A 26,026-nucleotide genomic window follows, 5' to 3' on the forward strand; every position below is an offset into this window, starting at 1 on the left:
ACCATTTAAGCATAAATCCATGATCTTCAGGATGGTCTGTCTTCATAGGAGAGCTTCTAATATGTGTCTAGACAGTCCTTTTATTTTTGGCAATTTTGGCAAAGTGACTTGCTTCTGGAATTTAACAAAACCAGACAACGCCTGTCTCCCTAGTCTCATCCAAAGCTGTGCCCCCTCGTCTAGAATCTGCAGAGACTCTTGCTGTCTGCCCCCTCTGTAACAGCTAGGCACGGATGAGACAAAAGTTTTACAAATCCCACTGGAATATTCTGCTGCCTGAAAGGAGGCTCTGCTGGAGCCTCGGAGCCAAAAGCAGCTTGAAGCTAGTGAAGGCCCCTGCTCCTCAGAGTGGGTACCTGGGATTAATTCAGGCAGAAAGCAGGCAAGAAATGCTGGCCCCTGAGAAGTGCTAAAGAAAGGGAATTTTAAGATCCAGACTGAAAAGAAAGAGGGGGCAGAGGGGATTGGGAGTGGGGGAGTTGGAAGGACTGACCTTCCTTAACCCAAGGGATCTTAACCTGCTAGGATTGATGTTAAATGTTAAATTTGGGAGGGGTGTGTGTGTGTGTGTGTGTGTGTGTGTGTGTGTTTTAGGGAGAGGGTCTATGGTTTTTATCAGGGTTGCAGTAGGATCTGTGCCCCCAAAGCTTAAGAACCACAGATCTAAAAGGCAAGCAATTAGGTTAGCAAATCATCTCCATCCTAAACATGACCTGAACTGAAACAATCACGAGAAAGGAAAAGTGCTTTGTGCTCCAAAGAAAACAAAAGCCATTTCCAACAGGAATTGGCTGTCACATTCTCTGCACTTGGAAAAAAAATCAACAGAGCATCCGCCCAGCCTGCTCAAGGCCCATCCCTTAAGCCCAGGTCTCTAGGGAAGGCAGTGAGCCTTTGTTTTCCAGTCTGTGGGCAACTGGCTGGGCCAGGAGCCAGAGAGGAGAGACCTCTATGGAAGAAAATACAGAGATGTGCCAAGTTGTGCGGGCTAGAGGCACCCGAAGGAGGACTCCAGCTGATGCCACAAGACCCACCGGGTGAGGAAGAATGTGCCAGTTGTAGACTCACTTCTCTCCTGCTGTCTTTCTTGATTTGGCTCCAGCTAGGATGTTGGGCCAGCTTTTCCCTCTGGGTGCTCCGAAGCACCACCATATTAGTCACAGGCCTGGGTGCCTTTCCAAGTAGGTTTTGGACCCTTCGTGGTCGGCAGGCCGACCTGGGGCCCCCCTAGCTATCACACTGAAGCTCCTGCCCGGTCAAGGCGATGTGTCACGTCTGGTGTTCAGAAAGGATACTCCCTTCCCCTGGCCCTTCTCGCCTTCGTGAAGGAAGAACCTGGGATGTGGCAAAGTCCCAATAAATGCTGGGAGGAGGCCTGGGAGCAGGCTGGAGGCCCCGAGCCAGCGCGCTGTGCCAGCACTTGGTGTAACCTCCAGGGAGGGCGCAGTCCACGCAAGTCCTGGCTTCCGAGAGGTAGGCCCTGGGTGTCAGCCCGCAGCCGTGGCCTCTCCCGAGTCCCGTGGATTCACACTCCAACTTGAGTTGTTATTTTTCGATGTTGGTGTATGTTCTGTCTTTAATATATCCCAGAGGGCATTCTTGATTTCCTCCCCTAAAGCTGATTCTCCTCCAAGCTTCCCCATCTCAATAAATAACACTTGAATCACCTAGGCGCTCATTCTTCAGGTCCCAGCTAAACGGCACCGCCTCCTTCCCCTTGGAAAGACCTTCCCAGGCAGCAAATCTAGTGTCGTCTTCCCGCGCCCCACACACACACCCACACACCAAGATGCTCTCTTTCATGTCAGCCTGTTTGCTTATCACATTCTGTTGCTTTTATTTTTTCTGGTATGTCTCTCCACTGAAAATGGAAAGTCCGTGAGGACAGAGAGTCTCTATTTGCTTCTCCAGAGTCCCTCTCCAGCCTTCTCCCCTGTCCTCTAGGCCTGAGGAGGCTGACCGATGGGGTCTGTGTGGCCCACACTCCCATACCCGCCAGCAGCAGACGGGAGAGGGAGCCGTGGGTAGGCGGCCCCCTCTCTGCCACAGCCTCTGTGATGCAGTTTCTCCTGCAGCTCTTGCTGGGTTCCGGGAACCACTTTTCTCCCCTTGCCTTTCCAGGCCTGGGGGGGGGGGGGGGGGGGGGGCGATAATGGCTGCCGTCTGTTGCCAACCCTGAAATGCCTCACTTCCCCAGGGACCTCTTAACCCTGCCCATACTTGTGCAAGCAGTCCCTTCATTAAACTCTGCTCAGTGACCGCTCTTGAATGTGTCACTTGCTCTCTGACAATGGTTCTGACCCACATGGGGGCCGCGTCTAACTCACTGACCAATGTCTCCTAACAATGTGCTGAGGGATGTCTGGCATATCTTAGGTACTTAATACGTACATAATACGCGTGTTTTGAGTAAATGAATGAGCAAAGATACTATGTTTTTAGTTACATTTTCATCAAGATATAATTCATATACCATAAAACTTACCCTTCTAAGGACTATAGTTCAGTGGCTTTTAGTTTATTCACAAGCTGTGAGACCAACATCACTAATGCCAAAACATTTTCATCACTTCCTAAAGGAACCCTGTACCTATAAGGGTCACTCCCCACTTCACCCCTTCGCCCAGCCCCTGGCAACCACAATCTACTTCCTGTCTCTATAAATTTGCCTATTCTGGACACTTCGTGGAAGCAGAATTATGTAATATATGGTTTTCCGTGCCTGCTTCTTTCACTTGGCATAACGTGGTCTCATGTATCAGCATTTAATTCCTTTTTATGCTGAACAATATCCCGTTGTATGGATAGACCACATCGTGTTTATCCATTCATCAATTGATGGGCCTTTTGGCTATTCTGAATAGTGCTGCTATAAATATTCATGTACAAGTTTTAACATGAACATATGTTTTTAGTTCTCTTGGGTAGATACCTTGGAGTGGAATTTCTGGGCCATGTGGTAACCCTATGTTTCAGTTTTTGAGGAAAGATACTTTGTTTTAAATCTCTATGTGTCCTACAGCACTACACAGTACTTTCTTCAGCCTCTGGCCCCGGTACTGGCATGTGCCTGGGAGAGAACCCAAACCCCCAAGTATGTGGAGCAGAGGAAGTCTCAGATACGACAGGTACACTCCCAGTAGGTACCCAGTAGACATTCCTGCACACATGCACCAGCATATACAGACCAGGATGCCCTTGGTAATACCACTGGCTGAAAATCGGAAATCACCTAATGCTCGTCACCAGTAGCTTGGATAAATCCACTGTGGAAGAAAGAAAGAAAGAAAATAAATGGATTACAACTATGCATAACAGCATAGAGGAACTTCACAAGTACAGTGTTGAAATTTTTAAAAAGTTATAAAAGAATATGTAGTCTCATTTTATGAATGCCAAAACAAGTAAAGCTAAATCATGTAGTTTAGGGGTGCACATGTAGGTGGAAAAACTATTAAAAGCCATTTCAACAAAAAACAGGATATTGGTTACCTCTGGCAGGGAGTCGTGGCAGGGAGAGGCACAGGACGGTCTTCCGGGCTACAGCCAGTTTTCTAGTTCCTGTCCTGGGTGAGATACACCAAGGTTCACTGCGAGTTATTTTTAACTACACCTAGATACTTAGCTACCCATGCGCTATTCTGAAAGTTTTATTTCACAATTTAAAGAACAGACAGAACAGAACCTCAGTCTAGATGTGAGGAGACCCGGATTTCAGATCACCTTTACTGCTAAAGAGCTGTGTGACAACGAGACAAATTATTTAATCTCTCGGTGTCAACTTTTTTATCTCTAATATGGGATGATAATAATAATTGCCACTTATTCGGGGCTTAATTCCTGGGCACCATGCCAAGTGCTGTTACACACGTTCTCGCTAGTTATTATGTGTCTCTTGGACATGAGAGACACATAACCGGAGCCAGGTTAAGCAGAAAGTCTTACAAGGATGTAGAAATGGGCTACGGGGCCTAAGGGCAGGGAGCAGCCAGGACACAGACTCTGGGAACTGGGTCTCTTCTGGCTGCCTTTCTCTCCATAATTGTTGCAATTTTCTCTTTTGTTATAAACTGCACCCCCGACCACATGGGAGAAAATGGCCACCCACAACTCCCAGGTTTATATCTTCTCCATTCAAGACCCTAGCAGACTTGACTCTCAGTGCAAATACAAAGTTTCCTGGGGAGAGAATTCTGACTGCTTTGGTTTGGATCGAGTGTCCACCCCTGACCCAGTCAACTGTGGCAAAGGGGCAGAGTCATACTACGCAAAATGCCTGCTAGGGACAAACATCATGAAACTAGATGGAACTGTTGGTTATTGGCATTCAGCCCGTAGAAATCTAATTCTGTAGAGATGTAAAGTCCTGTGAGGGCAGTTCCTTGAACAGGGGGAAGGGATGGTGGAAGAACAGACAATCCAATGTCAACTGTTATTTAATCTACCCTTCACAATAACCCAATGAGATAATGTTGATATCCCCATTCTACAGACAAAGAGACTGAGAATCAGATAGGACCCAGCGTTTCTCAACAGTGGCACTATTGACATTTTGGACTGAACAATTCTTTGTGGTGGGGGGCTGTTCTGTGCATTGTAGGATGTTGAGCAGTATCCCTGGCCTCTACCCACTAGATGCTAATGGCCCTCCTCCAGTTGTGACAATCAAAAATATCTCCACGTTGCCTAATGTCCTCTGAAGCAGAGAACCACAAACACAGGCTATGTAGATTGCACAAACATCCCACTAGCAAGACAGAGACAGGAACCAAACCCAGGTCTTGGTGACTCTAGAACCTGTTCTCTTAGTCACTGTCTCTCTTAGGATCAGTTCTAACTTACCTACATCACCAGGTGGTAGTGAGGATATAATGGTGTGAAAGCACCCTGAAGAGATAGGTGGAATATAATAAAATACATTGTCTCCACATTCCTTTTGTCAGCCTCCGGTTCTGCAGATCGATGTGGCTGCTCAAATAGAACAGGGCTCTACATCCCTCAGGAATTTGAATTCCAAGGGCCTGACCACCAATCAACCATACTCCCCATTTAGTTTCATGATGGGATCCCTCTTCAAATCCTCTCCCTCATGAAGATTGGTATTCCCAGAGTCTTGCTGTCACATTATTCAATTCCACTCTCCATCTAACCCATGATTTATGGTAACTTTCCTTAGCTAGTTTTCTTGTAGCGGAGTCAAGTCTTTCTCTAGATAATTGGGTCCCCAAAGACCATATATTTTTTCTTCCAAACAAACAAACAAAAAACCTGACTAAGCATGTTATAGCTCTTCCTCCATGAATTAAAACTCTCAATAACCTGAGCTGCATGAGGTCCGTGACTGCATTCTTCCAAACCCAGGGGTTTCCTTGGAGTGGACCCCCTATAACTAAAATACCTCTCAGAGAATGCGGCCTGACAAAGCCCTTCGTGGACTGACTCTGCTCTGTTAGTTTTTAGTTGGGTTTTTAATACTCATTGTGACTGCATCCTAAAAATGGTGAAGCCCTTCCTTTGCAAGGCTTTGAGGCTCTCCCAGCCTAACTAAAAGGGAAAACATTTTGGCTGAGATTAGAGTGGGCTGGTCACACCCAAGGTCATTACAGTGAGCTTCTGGAAGTTTATAGAAGAAAGCATGTCCCTAGCTTAATTCAGCTGCCTACAAAATGACCACAATTTACCATTCATATCCTGCCAGTCAAGATGCAGCTTGTTTGGAGGCCTGGTTACAATACAGTATTTTTCAGCAAGCTTTTTAAATTGAAGTACAACTTACATGCAGAAAGGTACACAAATCACAGATATATGGTTTGATGAATTTATGTTCAAGTACACACACCCACATAACCACAACTCCGATCAAGAAACACTAGCATTCCAGAAGCGCCTCTCAGACCCCCTTCCAGCCACTACTCCTCTCCCTAAATGTAACCACTAAAATTTTAATCTTATGACCTCCATATTTTTTTACGCATCTGATGGCCCAGATAATTATCTGTGGAGGCCAAAGTTAATCAGAAGCTGGGAGGATTGTTTCCCCATGAGTCATTCTTCTTAAGAAGAGTTCATCAGTGAGGATGCTTCCAGCTGCAAGTAATAGAAACCCCAACTCAAAAGGCTTGAACAACATTAGAAAATTTATGATCTCCACATAAATGGAAGTCCTGCTGTAGAGAGAGCTTCGGGGTTCATTGAATCAGCGGCTGGAGTCAACAAAGTCTCATGTTCTTTCCATCTCTCCGTTCGGCCATTTTAGTGCACGCTTCCTCCTCAGGCTGGTAGCAGAAGAGCCACACCACTTCTTTCTGTGACTCTCTCTTTGGAGAGGAAACTTCTTACAGAGGTCTCATGTACAACCGATCAGGCCAGGGGGATAGGACTGCCCAACTGTCTTAGACTTAGTATGTGGGGTGGGATGGATGTTGAGAAGTCCACTCCAATGCTTCCTATGGAACGCCACACAGTACAAATGGAAAATGTCTGGCTCAATGCATCTATAAACATGCTTTATAACGCTAAATGGTAACAAGGGTTATAAACAGTGGAGATTTGTGGCTGAACATACTGCTGGAGATTCAAGGTTACAGGTAAGTAACTCTCAGTGAGGAAAGACTAAATGGACCGTGGCAAAATAAACACAGCAGCTCTTGCCCTCTCTCTCTCCTCTGAACACCAGTGATCTTTCCTCTCTGAGTTGCCTGTTTGGGCACTGAGTCATAAACATCATTTTAAAAGTTATTGGGATAGTGTCTGTTACCAGTTATGTTAATCACAAGACATGTTTCAGTATACACTTAGGACAAATCCCACTTCTTTACAAGTCACATGATGGCAAGCAGCAAAGGACATGCCATTAAAATGCTACCAGGTGCAGGAGTCATGGCTCCTCAAGGACTCCAATTCCTTCACTTACCTTGATAATACCCAACAGCCATTCATTCCCTCTGGAAGTTTGGATATTCTCCACATTAAAATCCCAATTTTAAAATAAAAAATATGATAAATATCAGTCATACATGTCTATTGTATTAATATTCATTTGCATAAGTTAGTTCAAAATGTAGTCTATTTACATCCCTTTTTATCAATGTGCTGGTCACATATGATGAGAGCACTGGTGAATACCTCTCAGAGGTGAAATCTATCATCAAAGAAGATCTGGGTTGGTAAGCTATATGCATCAGTGGAAAACCATCATAAAAATGATATACAATAGTCATATTTTTGTATTAAATGGTAAAATGTGCATGTCTGTGGATATGGCAAACAGGTTTCAAAGATAAGGTATCACACTGTATATGCATATAAATTTTACATATATGAGTGTATGTGCACCAATAATTTTACATTTTGTAAAGAAAAGAAGGGTCTTTAATCGTTCATGGTGGATAAATACACAACTGACACTATTCTCAGCACCAAGAAAAAATGAATACAAGGGCAATTCCAACTGACGTGTAAAATATCCAGCATATCCTTCAAAAAAAATACATACCACAAAACTACTCTTGAAGAATTTTTTTAATGTGTTTCTTTTTCTCAAACTTTTTAAATGTTTATTTATTTTTAAGAGAGAGAGACAGAGCACGAGTAGGAGAGGGGCAGATAGAGAGGGAGACACAGAATCTGAAGTAGGCTCTAGTCTCTGAACTGTCAGCACAGAGCCCAACCTGGGGCTCAAACTCATGACGTGTGAGGTCATGACCTGAGCCAAAGTCGGACACTTAACTGACTGAGCCACCCCGGTACCTCTGTAAGTGTTTCTAATTTTAATTGCTACTATATTTATAAGGCAACAATATCAGCACAATAACATCTAAATGTACAGTTCTGGGGCGCCTGTGTGGCTAAGTCAGTTGAGCTTCTGACTCTTGATTTCAGCTCAGGTCATGATCCCAGGGTCATGATATTGAGCCCTGTATCAGGCTCCATACTGAGTGTGGAGCTTATTTGAGATTCTCTCTCTCTCTCTCTCTCTCTCTCTCTCTCTCTCTGCCCCTCTTCCCTCCTTGTGCTCTCTCTATAATAAAAGATTTGGGGGAGGGGTGGTGCCTGGGTGACTCAGTCATCTGGGCAGCCATCTCTTGGTTTCGGCTCAGGTCATGATCTCTCGGTTCTTGGGTTTGAGCTCCACATCAGGCCCTTTGCTGGCAGTGTGGAGCCTGTTTGGGATTCTCTCTTTCCCTCTCAAATAAATAAATGTTAAAAAAAAATGAAATAAAATGTTCTTTTAATTAAAAAAAAAAACAAAACCTGTATAGTTCTAATATGGGAAAGTACATCAAACACATTTGATCCCAACGGGTCTAACCCCTGTCCCCCAGTTTCAGAAAATGTATTCCTTTTTACCAAAGTAAAAATAAATACCCTGTGATCATCAATCATTTTATTTTTTTAAGTTTTTTATTTATGTCATCTCTGCACCCAACGCGGGGCTGGAACTCCCGACCCCAAGATGAAGAGTCACATGCTCTTCCAACTGAGCCAGCCAGGTGCCCCATCATCAATCATTTTAATTGTGGGCTGTTGTTTTTTTTATAACCAGCACACTTCCAATTAACTCCTGGATGTTCGAATGTTCGTTTTTATTAGAATTCCAGTTCTTTCTCATGAATAACATATGAGGCATATATATTTTACTATTTCTATGTATATCAACTGGGAATTTATCTTTTATTTATAATCCCAAACTACCCCAGTTTGCTCTCTGGTATAGGTCAGACCTTTTTGAAAGAAGTTGAGTATCGCACAATGCCAAGACCCAACAGAGTCAAAATAGAAGATACAGACCTTCATTATAATGAAGATTCCCAAATGGTATGAAGAGCTTGTTCATTTGCTCTACAAAGGTCAGATTAAGGTTGTAGAGATTTTAAGAATGCTCATTTCTACCATACCAGCAGAGGGTACATTTTCTACCTCCCTATATAATGGGTCCCCCTTCTCAGTAAGTCAGTTTTAAGATCCCCAAAGGATTCTTGAAACAAGTGATAATACAAAACCCTAAGTATGTTTTTCCCATGCATACTTATCTATGATATAGTTTAATTTTTAAGGTAGGCACAGTAAGAGATTAACAATAACTAATAATTAAAAAAACAGTTTTGGGGCACCTGGGTGGCTCAGTCGGTTAAGCTCCTGACTCTTGATTTCAACTCAGGTCATGATCTCACAGTTCATGAGTTCGAGCCATGCACTGGGGGGCTCACTGCTGAAAGCATGGAGCCTGCTTGGGATTCTCTCTCTGCCCCTCCCCCACTCGCACACACATTCTCCCTCTCCACAAACTTAAAAAAAATCCATTTTAACAACAAACTATAATAAAAGTTATGTGAATGTGGTGCCTCTCTCAAAATATCTTATTGTACTGTACACACCCTTCTCCTTGTGATGATGTGAGATGACAAAATGCCCCCACGAGGAGATGAAGCGAGGGGTGGATGACATAGTCAATGTGACACGGTGTTAGCTTACGACTGACCTTCTGACCATAGCGCAGAAGCAGGATCATCTGCTCCCACACCACAGCTGGCACAGGTAACTGCAACTGCCAAAAAAGAGCCCACGGGGAAGGTGAGGGACGACTATGCCTACTCCAACCGAGCAAATGTATTCCAAGCACCTACAATGTGTAGAACATTGCACCCTGTACAGGGAGGAAACAAAGGAAGTATACTGCTCAGTCCTCTTTTTCAAGGACACTCCAGTCTAGTTGGAAAGATTAACAAAGGAACTAGTCTGGCACCAAAGAAAGAAAATGGTCATGAGTGTGATGGGCACTTAGAGAAGGAAGAAGTGAGTGGACTGGGGTAATGTGAGGTTTCATAGAGAGAGTGAGACTCAGCATCTGACTGTGCAGTCTGGGTATGATTCATCCAGCATGGTAAATGTGCCTCCCATCTGCTGCCACTCTTTGTACCTGTGGCGGGCACTGCTATGAACGCCAGGGTGGCTCCACTTCCCGCCGAGCTCAGACCAGACACAGTGAGACTGGCAACCCAGACTGGTCAACAGGAACCAAAAGTCATGAAAAAACCCACTTGGCATTAGGAACGGGATGGAGGTGGATATTCTGGCTCATGGAAAAGAACTTTCAAGGATACAAAAAGTGGGAAAGTGCAGGTGGACGTAGTAGATAGTAGGGGGAGTGACTGGCGGGGAGCAGAAGATCTAGGTAATAAAATCTGATAGGCGGTATTGGGTCCGATCACAGAAGATACTGAAAACTAAGCAGTTCTTGAATAAAGAATGTGTTTAAGAACAAATAGCTTAGGGTGCACCTGGGTGGCTCAGTGGGTTAAGTGTCCAACTTTGGCTCAGGTCATGATAATGGCCATTCATGGGTTCGAGCCCTGTACTGGGCTCTGTGCTGACAACCTGGAGCCTGGAGCCTACTTCGGATCCTGTGTTTCCCTCCCTGCCCCTCCCCTGCTCATGTTCTGTCTGTCTCTCTCTCTCTCTCAAAAATGAATGAACATTAAAAAATATTTTTAAAAACTAAGAAAAAAATTTAAAAAAAGAAAGAATAGCTTGGAAGGAATAGGCATAGCAAATACAGAAAAATGGGTGCACCCACTTAAAAAAAAGTCTTGAGAAAAAGTCCAAACCTTAGGTAGACTTAAAGGTGATAGTTCTTTAAATTTTTTTAATGTTTGGGGCGCCTGGGTGGCGCAGTCGGTTAAGCGTCCGACTTCAGCCAGGTCACGATCTCGCGGTCCGTGAGTTCGAGCCCCGTGTCAGGCTCTGGGGCTGATGGCTCAGAGCCTGGAGCCTGTTTCTGATTCTGTGTCTCCCTCTCTCTCTGCCCCTCCCCCGTTCATGCTCTGTCTCTCTCTGTCCCAAAAAAATAAATAAACGTTGAAAAAAAAATTTTTTTTTAATTTTTTTAATGTTTTTTTATTTTTGAGACCGAGAGAGACAGAGCATTAGCAGGGGAGGGGCAGAGACAGAGGGAGACATAGAATCTGAAGCAGGATCCAGGTTCCAAGCTGTCAGCACAGAGCCCGATGCAGGGCTCGAACTCACAGACTGTGAGATCATGACCTGAGCAGAAGTCGGATGCTCAACCGACTGAGCCACCCAGACGCCCCTAAAGGTGATAATTCTTAATTCTCATGAACAAGAGATTTCTTAAGTGTCCTGAATTCTAGGTTAGAAGATATATTCATTCAGAAGGCATTGTTGCTTGGTGTTCTTGTTTACAGTGCTGTTGGTCACAGATACAGGTTTCCTGATTCTTTGTAAGGGATCTGTTGCTTCTCTTTGGAAGCTTACGGGACAGTGGTTCTCAACTGTCACCATGAATCAGGTTCCCCTGAAACAGAGATTCTGTTTTCACTGATGTGTGGCATGGCCACAGATGGTATTTCTTCATGTTTCACCATGATTTCAAGGTGATCCAAAGTGTTGCCACGGTCTGTGATTTTGGACTTTATTCTTAACCCTTCAAGTGTTCTGGAATTCCACAATGACAGGCCTCTGTAGGAGTCCCTTTTTCATTATTGTGCTGAGCACTCAGGGTTCCTTTCCAGACCCCAAATCATAATTATTAGTTCTGGGATGTTTTCTTGTATTATTTCTGTGACAATTTCTTCATTTCCACCTCCAGATTTCCTACAGGGTATCTTCTTATGTGAACCTCTCACTTTCCATTGTTTCCTTTTTGTTCTACCTTGTGGGAGGATTTCTTCATTTTTATTTTCCAATCCTGCTATTGCTGTCCTTTTTATTCCTGCTTTAATTAAACAAAACAAAAAACCAAAACAAAACAAAACGAAAAAACCTTTTATTTTGAAATAATTCTAGGGTTATAAAGATTTGCAAAGATAGTACAGAGTTCCCATATATTCACCACTGAGCGTCCTCTAATGTCAACATGTTACATAACCAAAGAACAATTACCAAAATGAAAAGAGTTAACATTGCAAAAGTGCTATTAAGTACAGACTTTATTAAAAAAAAAAAAAGTACAGACTTTTTTTTTGAATGTCACCAGTTTTTCCACTGGTGACAAAGAAAAAAGACATTTCCTTTTCTGTTCCAGGAGCCAATCCAGGATCCCAATTGCATTTAGTTGTCATTCCTCCTTTGTCAATTTCCCCACCCCCAATCTGTGACGGGTCTTCAGTCTTTCCTTGTCTCTCATGAGCTTGACAACTTTTGAAGAAACCGGTCAGTGGTTTGGTAGAACGTCTGCCAACTTGAGACTGATATTTTCTCATGATTAGACAGAGGTTATAAATTATGGGGAATGCAGTGGGGGTGATGTATCCTCAAGGCATCATTTCAAGGGTACATGATGCTATTTATTGCTGGGAACGTTAAATTGAATCACCTGCCAGCTTTCTTCACTGTAAAATTACTGCTTTTGTCCTTGTGACTAATAAATGCTTTGGGGGAGATACTTAGAGGCTATGTAAATATCCTGTTTCTACTTAAGCTTTTGCCCATTGATTTTAGCATTCATTGGTGGACTCAAATTTGTAATTTTCATAATTCTCATTCTCTTAATGTTCCATTTTATTTTTATTTGAATGTTCCTTTGTAAATAGCATCCTAGGTTTGTACAGTTTGTAGTAGGTGGGTACAGTATCATCTCGCTGAAGTTATCAGGGAGTTTGTGTTTTTTTGGTTGCTTTTCTTCTGCCTTATCTTTTACTCTGACTTTTCCCCTATTTGTTTTGATCTCTATCATGTTAAGGCTTTCAAAGAATGGTTGAGAGTCCTTGGCTCTCCATTCGTATTCAACTGTTAAGCGAGGCACCATACACCTTTGTGGATGTTTTGCAACAGCAAAGCTTGTTGACTGAAGGATTTCACTACAGGGTGAGCATGTGGAAGCCACCAAATGTCATTTATCCGTAGATCTTCTCTTGGACTGATGAGTTTCTCCCAAGAGGAATCTTCCTATTCCTATTGTATCCGAGGAGCCAAGGGGTGAGGGCGGAGGTCTCAGCAATTAGTATGAACTTCCACTTAAGTCCTACTTTCCACTCTACTTGCCACTGTCCTTGGCTCAGCCTTGTGATCGCCCATCAGGATCGTCTCAGGTTCAACTTTGCCCACGATTAAGCCTCCAGTTTTCGTCAGGAGAGGAACAGTTGCCTCGCTGTGCAGGCTAGGTTTGGTGGAGCGGGCATTGGGAGGGAAGTTTAACTCACTGTTTTCAAGGGTGCTACACACCTTCTACACTCACAGTTAAACAGTGCTTCCCATTTATGAGTTTTTCAGGGATCTGTGGTGTGACTTCATTCCTGTTGACTTTTCTTCCTGTAGGCATTTAAATTGTTTTTCTAAGTTTACTGGCCTTCCTTCTTCTGAAAATTTCTTGAGATCTTTCATCAACTAAAGTGTACTCTCTCATTCACTGTCTATGGATTTAGATCTCTCTTTATACCTTACGCTCATTTGTGTGGCTTTTGGAAGGGAGCAGAGAAAAACAAGTTTACTCAAGTTACTATGTTCAATCAGAACTCTCTGTTATTATTTTTTTTAGGGTGCTCAAAAAACAATCTATATTTAATTTTTTTAAATGTTTACTTACTTTTGAGAAAAAGCATGAGAGGAGATAAAGGGAGGCAGAGAAACTGAAGCAAGCTCTGCACTATCAGTACGAAACCCAATGTGGGGCTCAAACCCACGGACCATGAGATCATGACCTGAGCTAAAGTCAGACACTCAAACAACTTGAGCACCCAGGCACCCCAAAAAACAATCTAAAGGGGCCCCTAGCTGGCTCAGTCAGTAGAGCACACAACTCTGGATCTCGGAGTCACGAGTTCAAGCCCCACAGTGAGTGTAGAGATTCCTTGCTTAGTTACTCACATACATACATACATACATACATACATACATACATACATACACACACACACTTTTAAAGAGGCAACCTAGGGGCACCTGGATGGCTCAGTAGGTTAAGTGTCCGACTTCGGTTCAGGTCATGATCTTGTGGTTCGTGGGGTCGAGCCCTGCATTGGGCTCTGTGCTGACAGCTTGCAGCCCGGAGCCTGCTTCCAATTCTGTGTCTCCCTCTCTCTCTGCCCCTCCCCCAAATAAACACTAAAAAAAATTTTTTAAAGCAATCTAAAAATTAATCAAGTATAAAATTCTGTGAACCAGACTCCCATGTGTAAGAATTACAAATAATTTATGTAGATATTCCACCCTCAAGGAGGTGGAACATAACTCCCCATTCCTGAAATGTGGGCTGCCCATAGTGACTTCCTATATGGAATAGTATGTAAGTTCCTTCCAAAGAATAACTTCAACTCACATATTTTGTATGTTATGTATATTATATACTATATTCTTACAATAAAATAAGCTAGAGAAAAGTAAATGTTATTACGAATATTCTAAGAGTCAGGGCGCCTGGGTGGCTCAGTCGGTTAAACGGCCGACTTCGGCTCAGGTCATGATCTCGCAGTCCGTGAGTTCGAGCCCCGCGTCAGGCTCTGTGCTGACAGCTCAGAACCTGGAGCCTGTTTCAGATTCTGTGTCTCCCTCTCTCTGACCCTCCCCTGTTCATGCTCTGTCTCTCCCTGTCTTAAAAATAAAACGTTAAAAAAAAAAAATCAAAGAATAAGTTTATAGTAGAGAAACCTAAAAAACACTACATCAGCCTGTTGATCAAGGTCAACATCAACAGTCACAAAGTATACATATTCATAGTATATACCCTTGATGTGATAAAAATGGCAATTCACCTCTGTGGCCTTCCTCCCACCTCCCACCCATTCCTACCCCCAACCCTATAACCTCAGTCTAAGAAAAATATCAAGTTCCAATAGAGGGCATCTTACAACATACCTAACCAGTACTCCTCAAAATTGTCAAGGTCATCAAAACTGTCACAGTCAAGAGGAGCCATGGAAAACATGATAATTAAATGTGATGTGCTATTCTAAAATTTAAAAATGACACGTAAAAAGTGAGGAAATATGAATAAAGTATGGACTTTAATTATTATCTGCACAGTTTTTCTGTAAATTTAAAACTGTTCTAAAAAATAAAACTTAAAATATTTACAGGAAACCAATAAATACTGGCAGCTGAATCTATTTACAGAGAAAACAGGATGGTTTGCGGGCATGCAGGGGTAAACGGGGTTTTTGGTTGTTAGTGGCGTAGGCAACATTGGGATTCACCTCAAAACTCAACTTGGGAGTCCTAGATAGTTCTTCAACAAATTTGGCTATGGTTGTTCATTCAGACACAGCATGATAAATCATACTCAATGTACTTAGCCCGCCCTATGGCCGGCTTAACGCGGGGCACCCTGAGGGATGCGGAAGACCCTGCCTTCAGAGCACAGATGGTCCATTACCAGAGAACTTGAATGCACGCGCGCGCGCACACACACACACACACACACACACACACAGAGTGTGTGATTACAGTGTCTGCCTTGGGGAACTGCTTCCCTTGTGATCCCCCTCCCATTCAACCCTGTGTCCCCATGCCCTTGATGGGACTAGAAGTAGACACTGTGATACTATCTGGCTGACTACATTCTCACTTCTAGGAATTAATTCCCATTAGGCATTTGGACTGGAAACTAACGTAGCCACCCTGATTCCTATTGATCTTTGGATTCCTAGTCCTAGTTCCTCCTCTGAGGTCCAGCTATGCTTCCAACCTTGAGTTCCATCAAATACTCGTAACTGATTCATAACAAGTAAGTTCCCTTCTGCCTATGTCAGCTTAAATCGGTTTCTCTATCTTATTCTATGGAAAAAATGTGTATCTTTTTTTTAAATGAAGAATATTTCTTCTTTGTAAAAATATGTAGACTTAGCACAGAATAAAAAGTGAGTTTCTGCCCTAGGGGAACCTGGGTACACGTGGAGAGGCAGAATCCTTACAAAGACATCATTACCAAGGCAGGCATTTAAGGTCAGATAAATCGCAGAGGCCATAGTGGTCAGTAAAGCATGCAACTCTTTCATCTTGGCGTTATGAGTTTGGGCCCCACATTGGGTATAGAGATTACTTAAAAATAAAATCTTAAAAAGAAACTAAAACACATTTGAACTAGCTTAAGACAAAAAGAAAATTTATGGACCCATACACAAAAGGTCCAGAGGTAGAATTTAGCCTTAAACGAAGGTCAACAAAGATGTTCAAAGAGATCTGCACTAGTTTACATGGATGGTACAGATCATAAACAAATCAGCTCTATTTCTTCCAAATGTTTTCTAGGACAGATTAAATGGTACATTTTTGTGTTACTTACTTACTTACTTACTTACTTATTTATTTATTTATTTTTAGAGTGTGCATGCATGCATGCGAACGGGAAAGAGAAGCAGAGAAAGAATCCCAAGCAAGTTCCACGCTCAGCATGGAGCCCAATGCAGGGCTGGATCCCACAACCCTGGGATCATGACCTGAGCTGAAATCAAGAATGGAACGCTCAACTGACTGAGTCATCCAGGCGCCCCTGTACCACAATACTTTAAAATGAAGAGAAGCATAGTTGAAGTGTTATTGTGTAATTTGTCAGTGAAACATAAGGCAAAGTAGTTCAATGCAGGGCAGGGCAGGGGTTAGGATGAGAGCTAAAGAAAAACAAAACAAAAAAACAAATTTAAAGGATTCAGGGAAGAAAGGGTGTCAAATGGAGTCTTGGAGAGCTGTTTCCTGTGCCGTTCAGGATGTAGCGTTCCCCATTTCTCTATTTGTTCCTGATTATCAGACTTCTTGGGTAGTTAAATCAGTGGGCAGATTCATGAGAAGCTTCATTTTTACCCTGGACACCATCTGCTGTTCTGTAAGGAGATGCCACCTCCCCTTTCTGAAAAACTCAGATGAGGAAACTAGAAAAACAAAACCCCAAAAGCAAGATTCTCTAAGGAAAAGTGAAATTCAAGCACCTGGTTTTTTACTTTTTTTTCTCTTTCCGGGTCCACGTAGTGCTAAAGTTAACACCAATGTAGGGCGCCTGGATGGCTCAGTTGGAAGAACGTGTGACTCGATTTCAGGGTTGTGGGCTCGAGCCCCATGTGGCGTGTAGAAAATACTTAAATAAATAAAACTTTAAAACAAAAAATAAAAATAAAGTTAACCTCAGTGTTTGAGTACAGAGATTAGGGCCAGGAGCAAACGAGGGGCTGGCACTGATGAATAAAAAATGCTATGTCACACTTGTAGCAAACAGCATTTGTTATTTGCGCTATGTTGTGCCTCTTTTGATCACACTTCAGCTTGAATTATCTTTTTAGGATGTAACAATCTCAAAAACTGGAAATGACCGTGTCCAAATCTTATGGTACATGGCACGAAGTACAGGATTTCCACTTCTCAGATGTCCACATGATTTGTAGAGATAAGAAGAGGCTAAGTTCAAGCCAACCAATTACCAATCACTTCTCATTTAAAAACTATAAATTTACCTATGTGTTTCCAGGTTAAATCTTATCAAGGGTCCTAGACTGAGTGATGGGACAGGTGAAGTCATGCAAGAGCTTCTCAACTATGCCACCTAAAGATTTCATCAATAGTCCTCAACTTTCTTTTATTGATTGCCTTTGATCAAAAGTTGTTTCTGGGGCACCTGGGTGGCTCAGTCCGTTAAGCGTCCAGCTCAGGTCATGATGTTGCAGTTCGTCAGTTTGAGCCCTGGGCTCTGTGTTGTCAGCCTGTCAGCACAGAGCCCCCTTGGGATCCTCTGTCCCCTCTCCCTACCTCTCCCCACTCACGTGCACTCTGTCTCAAAAAAATAAATAAATAAAACATTAAAACAAATTTTTTCTAGTAACATAGTAAAAATCTAAATTCTCATTAACTGCTTTCAAGAAGCTGTTTTGCTGGGAATGCAAGCTGGTGAGCCACTCTGGAAAACAGTATGGAGGTTCCTCCAAAAACTAAAAATAGAACTACCCTACGACCCAGCAATTGCACTACTAGGCACTTATCCAAGGGATACAGGTGTGCTGTTTCGAAGGGACACATGCACCCGCATGTTTATAGCAGCACTATCCACAATAGCCAAAGTACGGAAACAGCCCAAATGTCCATCGATGGATGAATGGATAAAGAAGATGTGGTGTATATACATACAATGGAGTATTACTCGACAATCAAAAAGAATGAAATCCTGCCATTTGCAACTACGTGGGTGGAACTGGAGGTATTATGGTAAGTGAAATTACTCAGTCAGAGAAAGACAAAAATCATATGACTTCACTCATATGAGGACCTTAAGAGACAAAACAGATGAACACAAGGGAAGGGAAACAAAAATAATATAAAAACAGGGAGGGGGACAAAACAGAAGAGACTCATAAATATGGAGAACTGAGGGTTACTGGAGAGGGTGTGGGAGGGGGGGATGGGCTAAATGGGGAAGGGGCACTAAGGAATCTACTCCTGAAATCATTGTTGCACTATATGCTAACTAAATTGGATGTAAATTAAAAAAATAATAAAATAAAAATAAAAATAAAAATAAATTAAAAAAAGAAGCTGTTTTGCAAGGGATATGAGAATCATTTTAAATATATTGTTTCCACTGAAGCAACAGGATTCTCTTCAACAACCAAGATTTTTCAGGGACTCCTAAGACCATGCCCATTTTTTAGTAATCTACTAATTCAGAAAATGATTATTATTGATGGCATTTCATTGAGCACACACAGAAACACCTGTATAGAAAGACTAGCAGCAGATACACCAAGCACATTATTCATTTTGGTACAGCTGAAGCTGAATTTTTATCTGAGAACCTTCAACAAAGAACATGGAAAGTTTAGGGTTGTGTGGCCTCAAGCAAGTCAAGTCACTGGTAAAATGTGGACATCCCCATCTACGGTGTAAGGATAGGATACTGTAAGGGCAAGGATCCAAAATGCCATCAAAGGTACTGCAAGGCACACAGTATATGGAAGATAAATGATAAATAGGATTACAGCTCTATCCTCATGTTTTATCTGACAGCAACTCTCATCTCTCCTGGATGCTTTATAGAAGAAAGTTTTTTAGGGGCACCTGGCTGGCACAGTTGGTGGAACATGCAACTCTTGGTCTCAAGATTGTGAGTTCAAGCCTCATGTTGGGTGCAGAAACCACTTTAAAAAAAAAAAATCTTAAAAAAAAAATTAAGTTTGTTGAGCACTAGAAAATATGTGATTTAGCTGAGTGTTCCTTTAAATACAGACACCTATTAAGCTAATTAACGTTAGGTTACCAACAATACCTACAATTACCAACAGTTTAGTAGATTGTGTGGGTATTTCTTACCTTAAATTTACATAATTGGAATCACAATCTTCTACTTCAGGTTTTTAGGAACCAACCAGGATTTGTCAATTACCTGCCAAATACTCAGCATCATGAAGACTGCAGTCATATGAATTACTAGGATTGGAGATTAAACATTAGATTCAAACACTAATAATAAGAATGGGACTATCCTTTCCTGTTACTAATTCACGTGAGAGTGAAATAACCAAGCCCTAATGAAAACGATGTCTCATTAGTAGTGTTAGAAGGCTATCAGTATGTTTTAAAGGTAATTATAAAAATTGTTTATTTCCCTTGTTTAATTAACACACTTGCTAGAACTTCAATCTCAGTGTTTAATTTTCCCCAACAGTTTAGCTATTTCCAAGAAAAACAATCATTTGAAGACTGGCATTGCAGATAACAAAATATTATTACCTTGTACTGGCTTCTCTTTACCAGATGGTTTCAGTAAAAACAGAACTCCCAACTGGTCTACCTGGTTGCCACTTCATATCCATTAATACAGCACAAGTCTTCATTTTTGCCTCTCGTGATTATCAACTGAGCAACTCACTTCAAAGAAAGAGTAGCAGAAAGAATCCTGAAGAACCACAGAACTCCCCATCAAGTTACACTAAACACAATTATTTGCATAGATACAGGTGACTTTTATGCTTCTCAGAATCTTTTCTTCCAGAACACCTTAGGATAACAGAGCCAACACTTCTGCTTTAAAAAAAAAAAATAATAATAACTATAGTCAGGGCAAGAAAAGGAAAAACAGTATCTTTATTGTGTGTGGTTCTAACAAACATTCACTGTGTGCACATTCCAGCAGAAAGAGACAAAGATCTTTGTTCAAAATATGCTGAAATAAAATAGGTAAACAAACTCCATTATTGAATACACAAAAAGAATGTTAATATTACTCGTTCACAGTTGAGGGTGAAGTAAAAAGAAAGGAAGCTAAATAATCATATTTTACCCAACTAGCACATGTTGGATATAGGTACAGGAAAAGTACAGCTCCTAAAATTCATGAGTAAGATGCTAGATACTGGGTTGGTAACTCGGGTTACCGGAATCTCCCTCTGAAATCACCCCCACAAATTCCAAACCAGGCCCTTTCAGAGAATAACAGCCAAATGTGAAGTAAACTCCCCATTCGTTCTGTGATATTTGGCAACAGAATGAGATGGCTTAAAAAAAAAAAAAAAAAAAAAAAAAACACCAATCTCTTGTTGAGACAAGACATGTCTGAATCCACTTCTCCCAGGGAAGGAAGTTATGAACGTTAACGTTCTGCATTTCAGTCTCCTAAAATGGAATCTAACCAGATAATCTCTTGAGATGTGAAGCCCGAGACACCGTGCGTAATGATATGCCTGGCCCACAGAGCATTTCTCATTGCTCCACGCCGGGACTAAATGAGCATAAACTCAACGACGCTCTTATCTCACAACTTGGGCATTTACGACAATTGCCCAAAGAACTTTACAGGCTCAAACTGTAGGTTCCCGTGGATTTTTGCTTCTGCTTTAGGGGTCGCATAAGAACTAAACACTATCAATTTTGTCACCACCACTTTCTTGTCCTTACAAAGGTGGAGTCATTTAGAAACCAAAACCGATTCCTGAGGGACAAGGACTAAGAAATTTTGGAGACCTGGCACCGACATGCCTATTTTGGTGGCACCCGTTTTCCCTCCTCTCCTTTCGTGACCTCCAGACATCTTGTGTCTTCCCTGGGAATAAACAACCCAACACCCCAGAGACCAGCTCTAGGGGGCACCCTCAGCCGACAGGGACCGGCTCCACTTGCTCTCCAAAGGGGTTTGCACCACCTACCAATGTTGAAACTGTTTCGAGAATTTGAGTCCTACCTCTGCAAACAAGGCTTTTCTGGTGGGTTTGGCTAACATATTGTATTATCTGATAGTTTAGAAAAACCTCTGCAAACTCACACACTAGCTTTACCTTTCGCCTGTTGATGTAGGCAGCAGAATAACAGTAAATGGACCCAAAAGTGGTTTTTATAATACAAAGTGACATCACATTAGCAGCAGATCAAAAGAAGCCCTGGGTGTTGGATGGATTTCATGGATGGTAGAGACAAGGTCTGAAAACCTTTTCCTCTGGCTCTGAGTAAAAACAAGTCCAGATATAAACAGGAAAAGACAACCAATATGAAATAGAAAAACATACCTTTTGTGTTGGTGTTCACCCTAAAAATATCCAAAAAAAAACCCCCCACCAATTTTACTTAAGGCTGTCACTCTTTAACATTTCTTATAAGCCAGATGTTTTTCATTTAATTTTACAGACTGCCAACATACTCCTAATTGATCCAACTTATCTGCTGGTTTAGTTTCAGCCTAAATGTTCCCCGTCCAGTTCCTCAATACTCCTTTGTTCTTTATTTCTACCCCAATGTGGCCCATGTAATCATGCAGCTTAATTATTACAGCAATTAGATACCAATTCATATTCAAGGCAACCCTTCCATACGCCTTCAAATGGCAGGAGCATCAAGAGTCACACCACTTCTGTTCCATAATAACCAAAGGTTTTTTTCAATAAATTGTCTAAAAGTGGCATCTTATACAAAATTTTCTAAAGATAAAAGTTTGACTATTCCCATATCCCTGATATATAAAAGTCTCTCAAAAATCCCCTGAAATTTCTCCATAATATCATATCCAAGTGTACAAATACAAGGTTAATATTCTTTTGATGAATTCTGAATACACTCAACTGCAAGACTTGGGTTGAACCTTTTCTTAGTTTGCATGGGCAGACACTGCCTTGCAGGGCACTTTCCTGTCCACGGCAAGCTATAAGCAGGGAGGAGACAGCAGTATCCATGGTCCTTCTGGAACCAAGTTGCTCCCTGCTACATAGGACAATGGCTCAGAAGCAAACTGGTAATCCTTAGAAGACTGGGAGAAAAATCACCACAAACAGTTGTTGGCAGAAAACAGCCAGTGTACTGTGTCCTCAGGTGATTCCACGGGGGGAAAAAGTTAGGTCAAATAAGCCAGAGAAAATTCCTGAACCAAGAAGAAACCCTAACAGAATTCTAAATAATGACCTACTATTCAATTAAACATTCATCCAAGGGATAAAACGACTAGTTGTTGTTTTTTTCTTTCTTTTTTCCTCAACAGAAAAACAACAAAACCACAAATTGGAGCCATGAAGATAAAATATAGATGAAATGGGAAACATTCTTTTGTCATGATCTCCCCCTTTCGAATGCCACTGCACTATGGAAGTTATGTTACTGGGGCTAACAAACAAAAGATCAAATACTGGATCTTAGAGCAAGTGGAGTCTCTTTTGTAAAACAGGGAAGGAATGAAAAAATTTGCTAATCAATACATTTAAAAGCAGAAATCCCTAGTGAAGTTCTACAGATACAATTATAAATTTGTATTTTACCAATAAAAGATGGTTGGTTGGGGGGAAAAGAAAAAAGACGGCTAGAAACTGGTGTCAAACCAAAGCAAAGAATGAAGTGTGGAAAAAAAAAATGAAGTCTTTGGTGCTTTTCCTAAACTCCTGTCCTAAAGTAGTGTTTTCAGTATTTTTCAAAAGAAAGAGGACTACAAATTTACCCTATCACCCCAATTCATCTCTCCCCTCCCCTCTTTCTCTCCACTCCCAAGAAATGCAACGGAAGCACAGTTCTGCCCAGCACCACTTGGACTTGGGGGGTGGTGAGAGTTACCTGCTAGACTAGCTTAGGAGGGAGGAGAGGATTTCATGGTTCTTCCTAGTTTTAATAAATAAAAACAAGGAACGAGATCATTTGGCAGTTGTGTTTTATGCTATAGGTGCACAACTTTACTTCATTAATTAAATCCCTTATGATAAATAATAGAATTAAGTATATATACACACACACATATATACATATATATAAGTATATATGTGTGTGTGTATATATATATAAGTATATATATATATACTTCAAAGAAAAATGGAAAAAGAAAAGCTTCAAAACCAGAGTGTTGCCCTGTTAAGAATGTCTAATGTGCAAAGTATTGGAAACCAGGCATTTTTACCAAAGGACAATGTCACAAGGACATGTGGATTGTAATTATAAAACCAAGTCTGGAAATGCAAAGGGGGCTGGTGGAAGCCAGTGGAGAGAAGGGCCACCGGCAGGGACACAGGACAACGAGCAGGTGCTTTGGGAGTAAGGCTCTGGGAAATGAAGGACACTGGCCCCAGGTCTGGGGTGGATGTCTAGCCAACCATCTGGGTTCCAAGGGGGAAGCACACATCCGGCAGGATTCGAGAAGAGGGTATCGCTTGGCCTCCAAACAAGTCTCTAGCTCGCACTCCCAATGGATATGCTTTCCAACTTCCACGCTGTCTCCTCAGGAGGATTTGCTTTCCGACGTGTAGTAACGATACAGGAAACCTAAGACAATAGCGCCTATGATGGGCAAAATCCAGTATGACCAGCAACTAGAAGTGGGGGGAAAGCAACGAAGCCGTGAACACTTGATACCAAATATTTGCTATCTTTCAACATCCACATTTTAATATTTTCATGAGCAAAGAATTTCGATTTACTTTGGGAAGTTTAACTACTTTTTTTTTCTTCCAAGATTTTATGTAAGTTCCAGTTAGTTAACATATAGTATAATACCAGTTTCAGGAGTAGAATTTAGTGATTTATCACTAACATGTAACACCTAGTGCTCATCACAAGTGCCCTCCTTAATCCCCATCACCCATTCAGCCCATCCCCCACCCACCTCCCTCCATCAAGCCATAGTTTGTTCTCTATCATTAGGACTCTCTACGGTTTATGGGGCGCCTGGGTGGCTCAGTCGGTTGAGCATCCAACTTCAGCTCAGGTCATGATCTCATGGTTTGTGGGTTCGAGTCCCGTGTCGAGCTCTGTGCTGACAGCTCAGAGCCTGGAGCCTGCTTCAGATTCTGTGTTTCCCTCTCTCTCTGCCCCCGCCCCACTCATACTCTGTCTCTCTCTCCTTCAAGGATAAATATTAAAAAAAAAAAAAAAAATTTAAAAAAAAAAAGAGTCTACGGTTTGCTTCTCTTTTTTTTTATCTTATTTTTCCTTCCTTTCCACTATGTTCATGTTTTGTTTCTCAAATTCCACATATGAGTGAAATCATATATTTGTCTTTCTCTGAAGTTTAACTGCTTTTATCACCCAAGTAGCAAAATAAATAAATAAATAAAAATTTGCATTGGCATGACAATATTAAACAATTAAAAAAAATTTTTTTAACATTTATTTTTAAGAGACGGAGAGCAGGGGAGGAGTAGAGAGAGAGAAGGAGATAAATCTGAAGCAGGCTCCAGGCTCTGAGCTGTCAGCACAGAGCCCGACACTGGGCTCGAACCCAAGAACCGCGAGATCACGACCTGAGCCGAAGTCAGATGCTTCACCGACTGAGCCACTCACGTGCCCCAATATTAAACAATTTTTAAAAGATAAAAACCAGAATGTGTAGTATGATACTAAAAATATATGCCTGTATACACGCCTCTATATGTGTTTTTATAAAGACACATAGCACTTATTTCTGGGTTATGAGATTAGGGATGGCTTAAATTTTTCTTGTTTGGGGGTGCCTAAGTAGCTCAGTCGGTTAAGCGTCTGACTCTTGATTTCAGCTCAGGTCTCACAGTTCGTGAGTTCGAGCTCCACAGTGCAAAGCCTGCATGGGATTCTCCTTCTCTCCCTCTCTCTCTGCCTCTCCCCTGCTCATGCTCTCTCTCTTTCTCTCAAAATAAATAAAAGCTTCAAAAAAATACCTTATTTGTATTTTGTTTTTCACATATTCTACAATTAACATTTTTCAACAGGAAAAAAGCTACCATTTTATACATATAACTATAAATTTAGAAGCAATACCATCTAATACAACTATTGGCAAAGTGATATCTATCTCATCTGTATTTTCTACATTTAATCCTCATGACAGCCTGAAGAAATAGATACTATTAGACCCGCTGTATACGTAGGAAATACAAGCTTGGCACCCAAAATCACGAAGCGAAGTTAGTGATGGATTCCTGATTCCAATCAATGCACTTAATCTCTAGTTAAGTCTGGACACTAATAAGGATACACACCCACACGGAACTAAAAACTTTAAAAGACAGTCGGCTTGAGAAGGCCTGTAAGAGACTTTCCTTAGGAATTTCAGGACAGTCATCACTCTCCTTAAAATAATTCTTCTCTAGTACAACTTACTAGCACTCTTACTTTTAAGGTGTAGTTCTTCCACGATCCAAATGACCTGCATGCCCCTCTTACTAAGACATATGCGGCCTTGGTATTAAAAGGTTTTTAAGCCAATAAAACCAGCTGAGGTTCAATAATAAAACTGCTTCTCCTTGCCTAAACATGCCTAGTGCTTTGTACATTTCAGAATGGCACAAAGCTGCTCCAGAGAAGTTTAGAATGTCGGCCGAGTAGCTTTGTGTAAAAAAAGGAAAGCAAGCGAGTTGGCATGTACAACAGCAATATGGCACGTGGGGACTCTGCAGTCATGTCCCCACAAAGGTAATCAGTTCAGGTATCTTGGAGAACCACCACAGGACACAAAAAAGTTTTAAAGTAGGCTCCTTGAGAAAACACCAAAGAGACATTCTTCAGTACAAAAGACTGAAAATGGTTGACCGCCAATCCCCATATAATGTTTTGTAATACTTAACTGTCACTGGGCATAGAAGCAGAGGAAATGGATTTATGCTGAACCCAAAGAGTTCAACAGTAACGTCTTAGCCATAAGACAGAACTCTATTTTGGA

At 41.7% G+C, this 26,026-nt stretch overlaps 1 protein-coding gene and 1 long non-coding RNA gene across 4 annotated transcripts in view; both read right to left on the reverse strand.

Moving 5' to 3' along the window:
- LOC113604335 (uncharacterized) overlaps positions 1 to 7,518 on the reverse strand; it is a 43,014-nt gene extending 35,496 nt beyond the window's left edge. Inside the window, exons 1-2 of one of the 3 annotated variants that reach the window (XR_008293415.1) lie at positions 3,493 to 7,518; positions 3,233 to 3,266 (exon numbers count right to left, since the gene is read on the reverse strand). This is a non-coding gene — a long non-coding RNA (uncharacterized LOC113604335). Of the gene's footprint in view, positions 1 to 2; positions 277 to 3,232 lie in introns of those variants that run through there. The other 2 variants (XR_008293412.1, XR_008293416.1) reach the window with 2 other exon arrangements.
- A 12,480-nt stretch (positions 7,519 to 19,998) lies between these two features.
- The window catches only part of LOC106972122 (cytochrome b5 type B), a 36,984-nt gene continuing 30,956 nt past the window's right edge, over positions 19,999 to 26,026 (reverse strand). Inside the window, exon 5 of the mRNA XM_015069043.3 lies at positions 19,999 to 23,702. Coding sequence (XP_014924529.1) covers positions 23,612 to 23,702 — 91 coding nt within the window. The 3' untranslated portion in view covers positions 19,999 to 23,611. The remainder of the gene's footprint in view (positions 23,703 to 26,026) is intronic.

This window comes from Acinonyx jubatus, chromosome E2 (genome assembly GCF_027475565.1).
Source record: "Acinonyx jubatus isolate Ajub_Pintada_27869175 chromosome E2, VMU_Ajub_asm_v1.0, whole genome shotgun sequence".
In the NCBI taxonomy this organism is placed as follows: Eukaryota; Metazoa; Chordata; class Mammalia; order Carnivora; family Felidae; genus Acinonyx; species Acinonyx jubatus.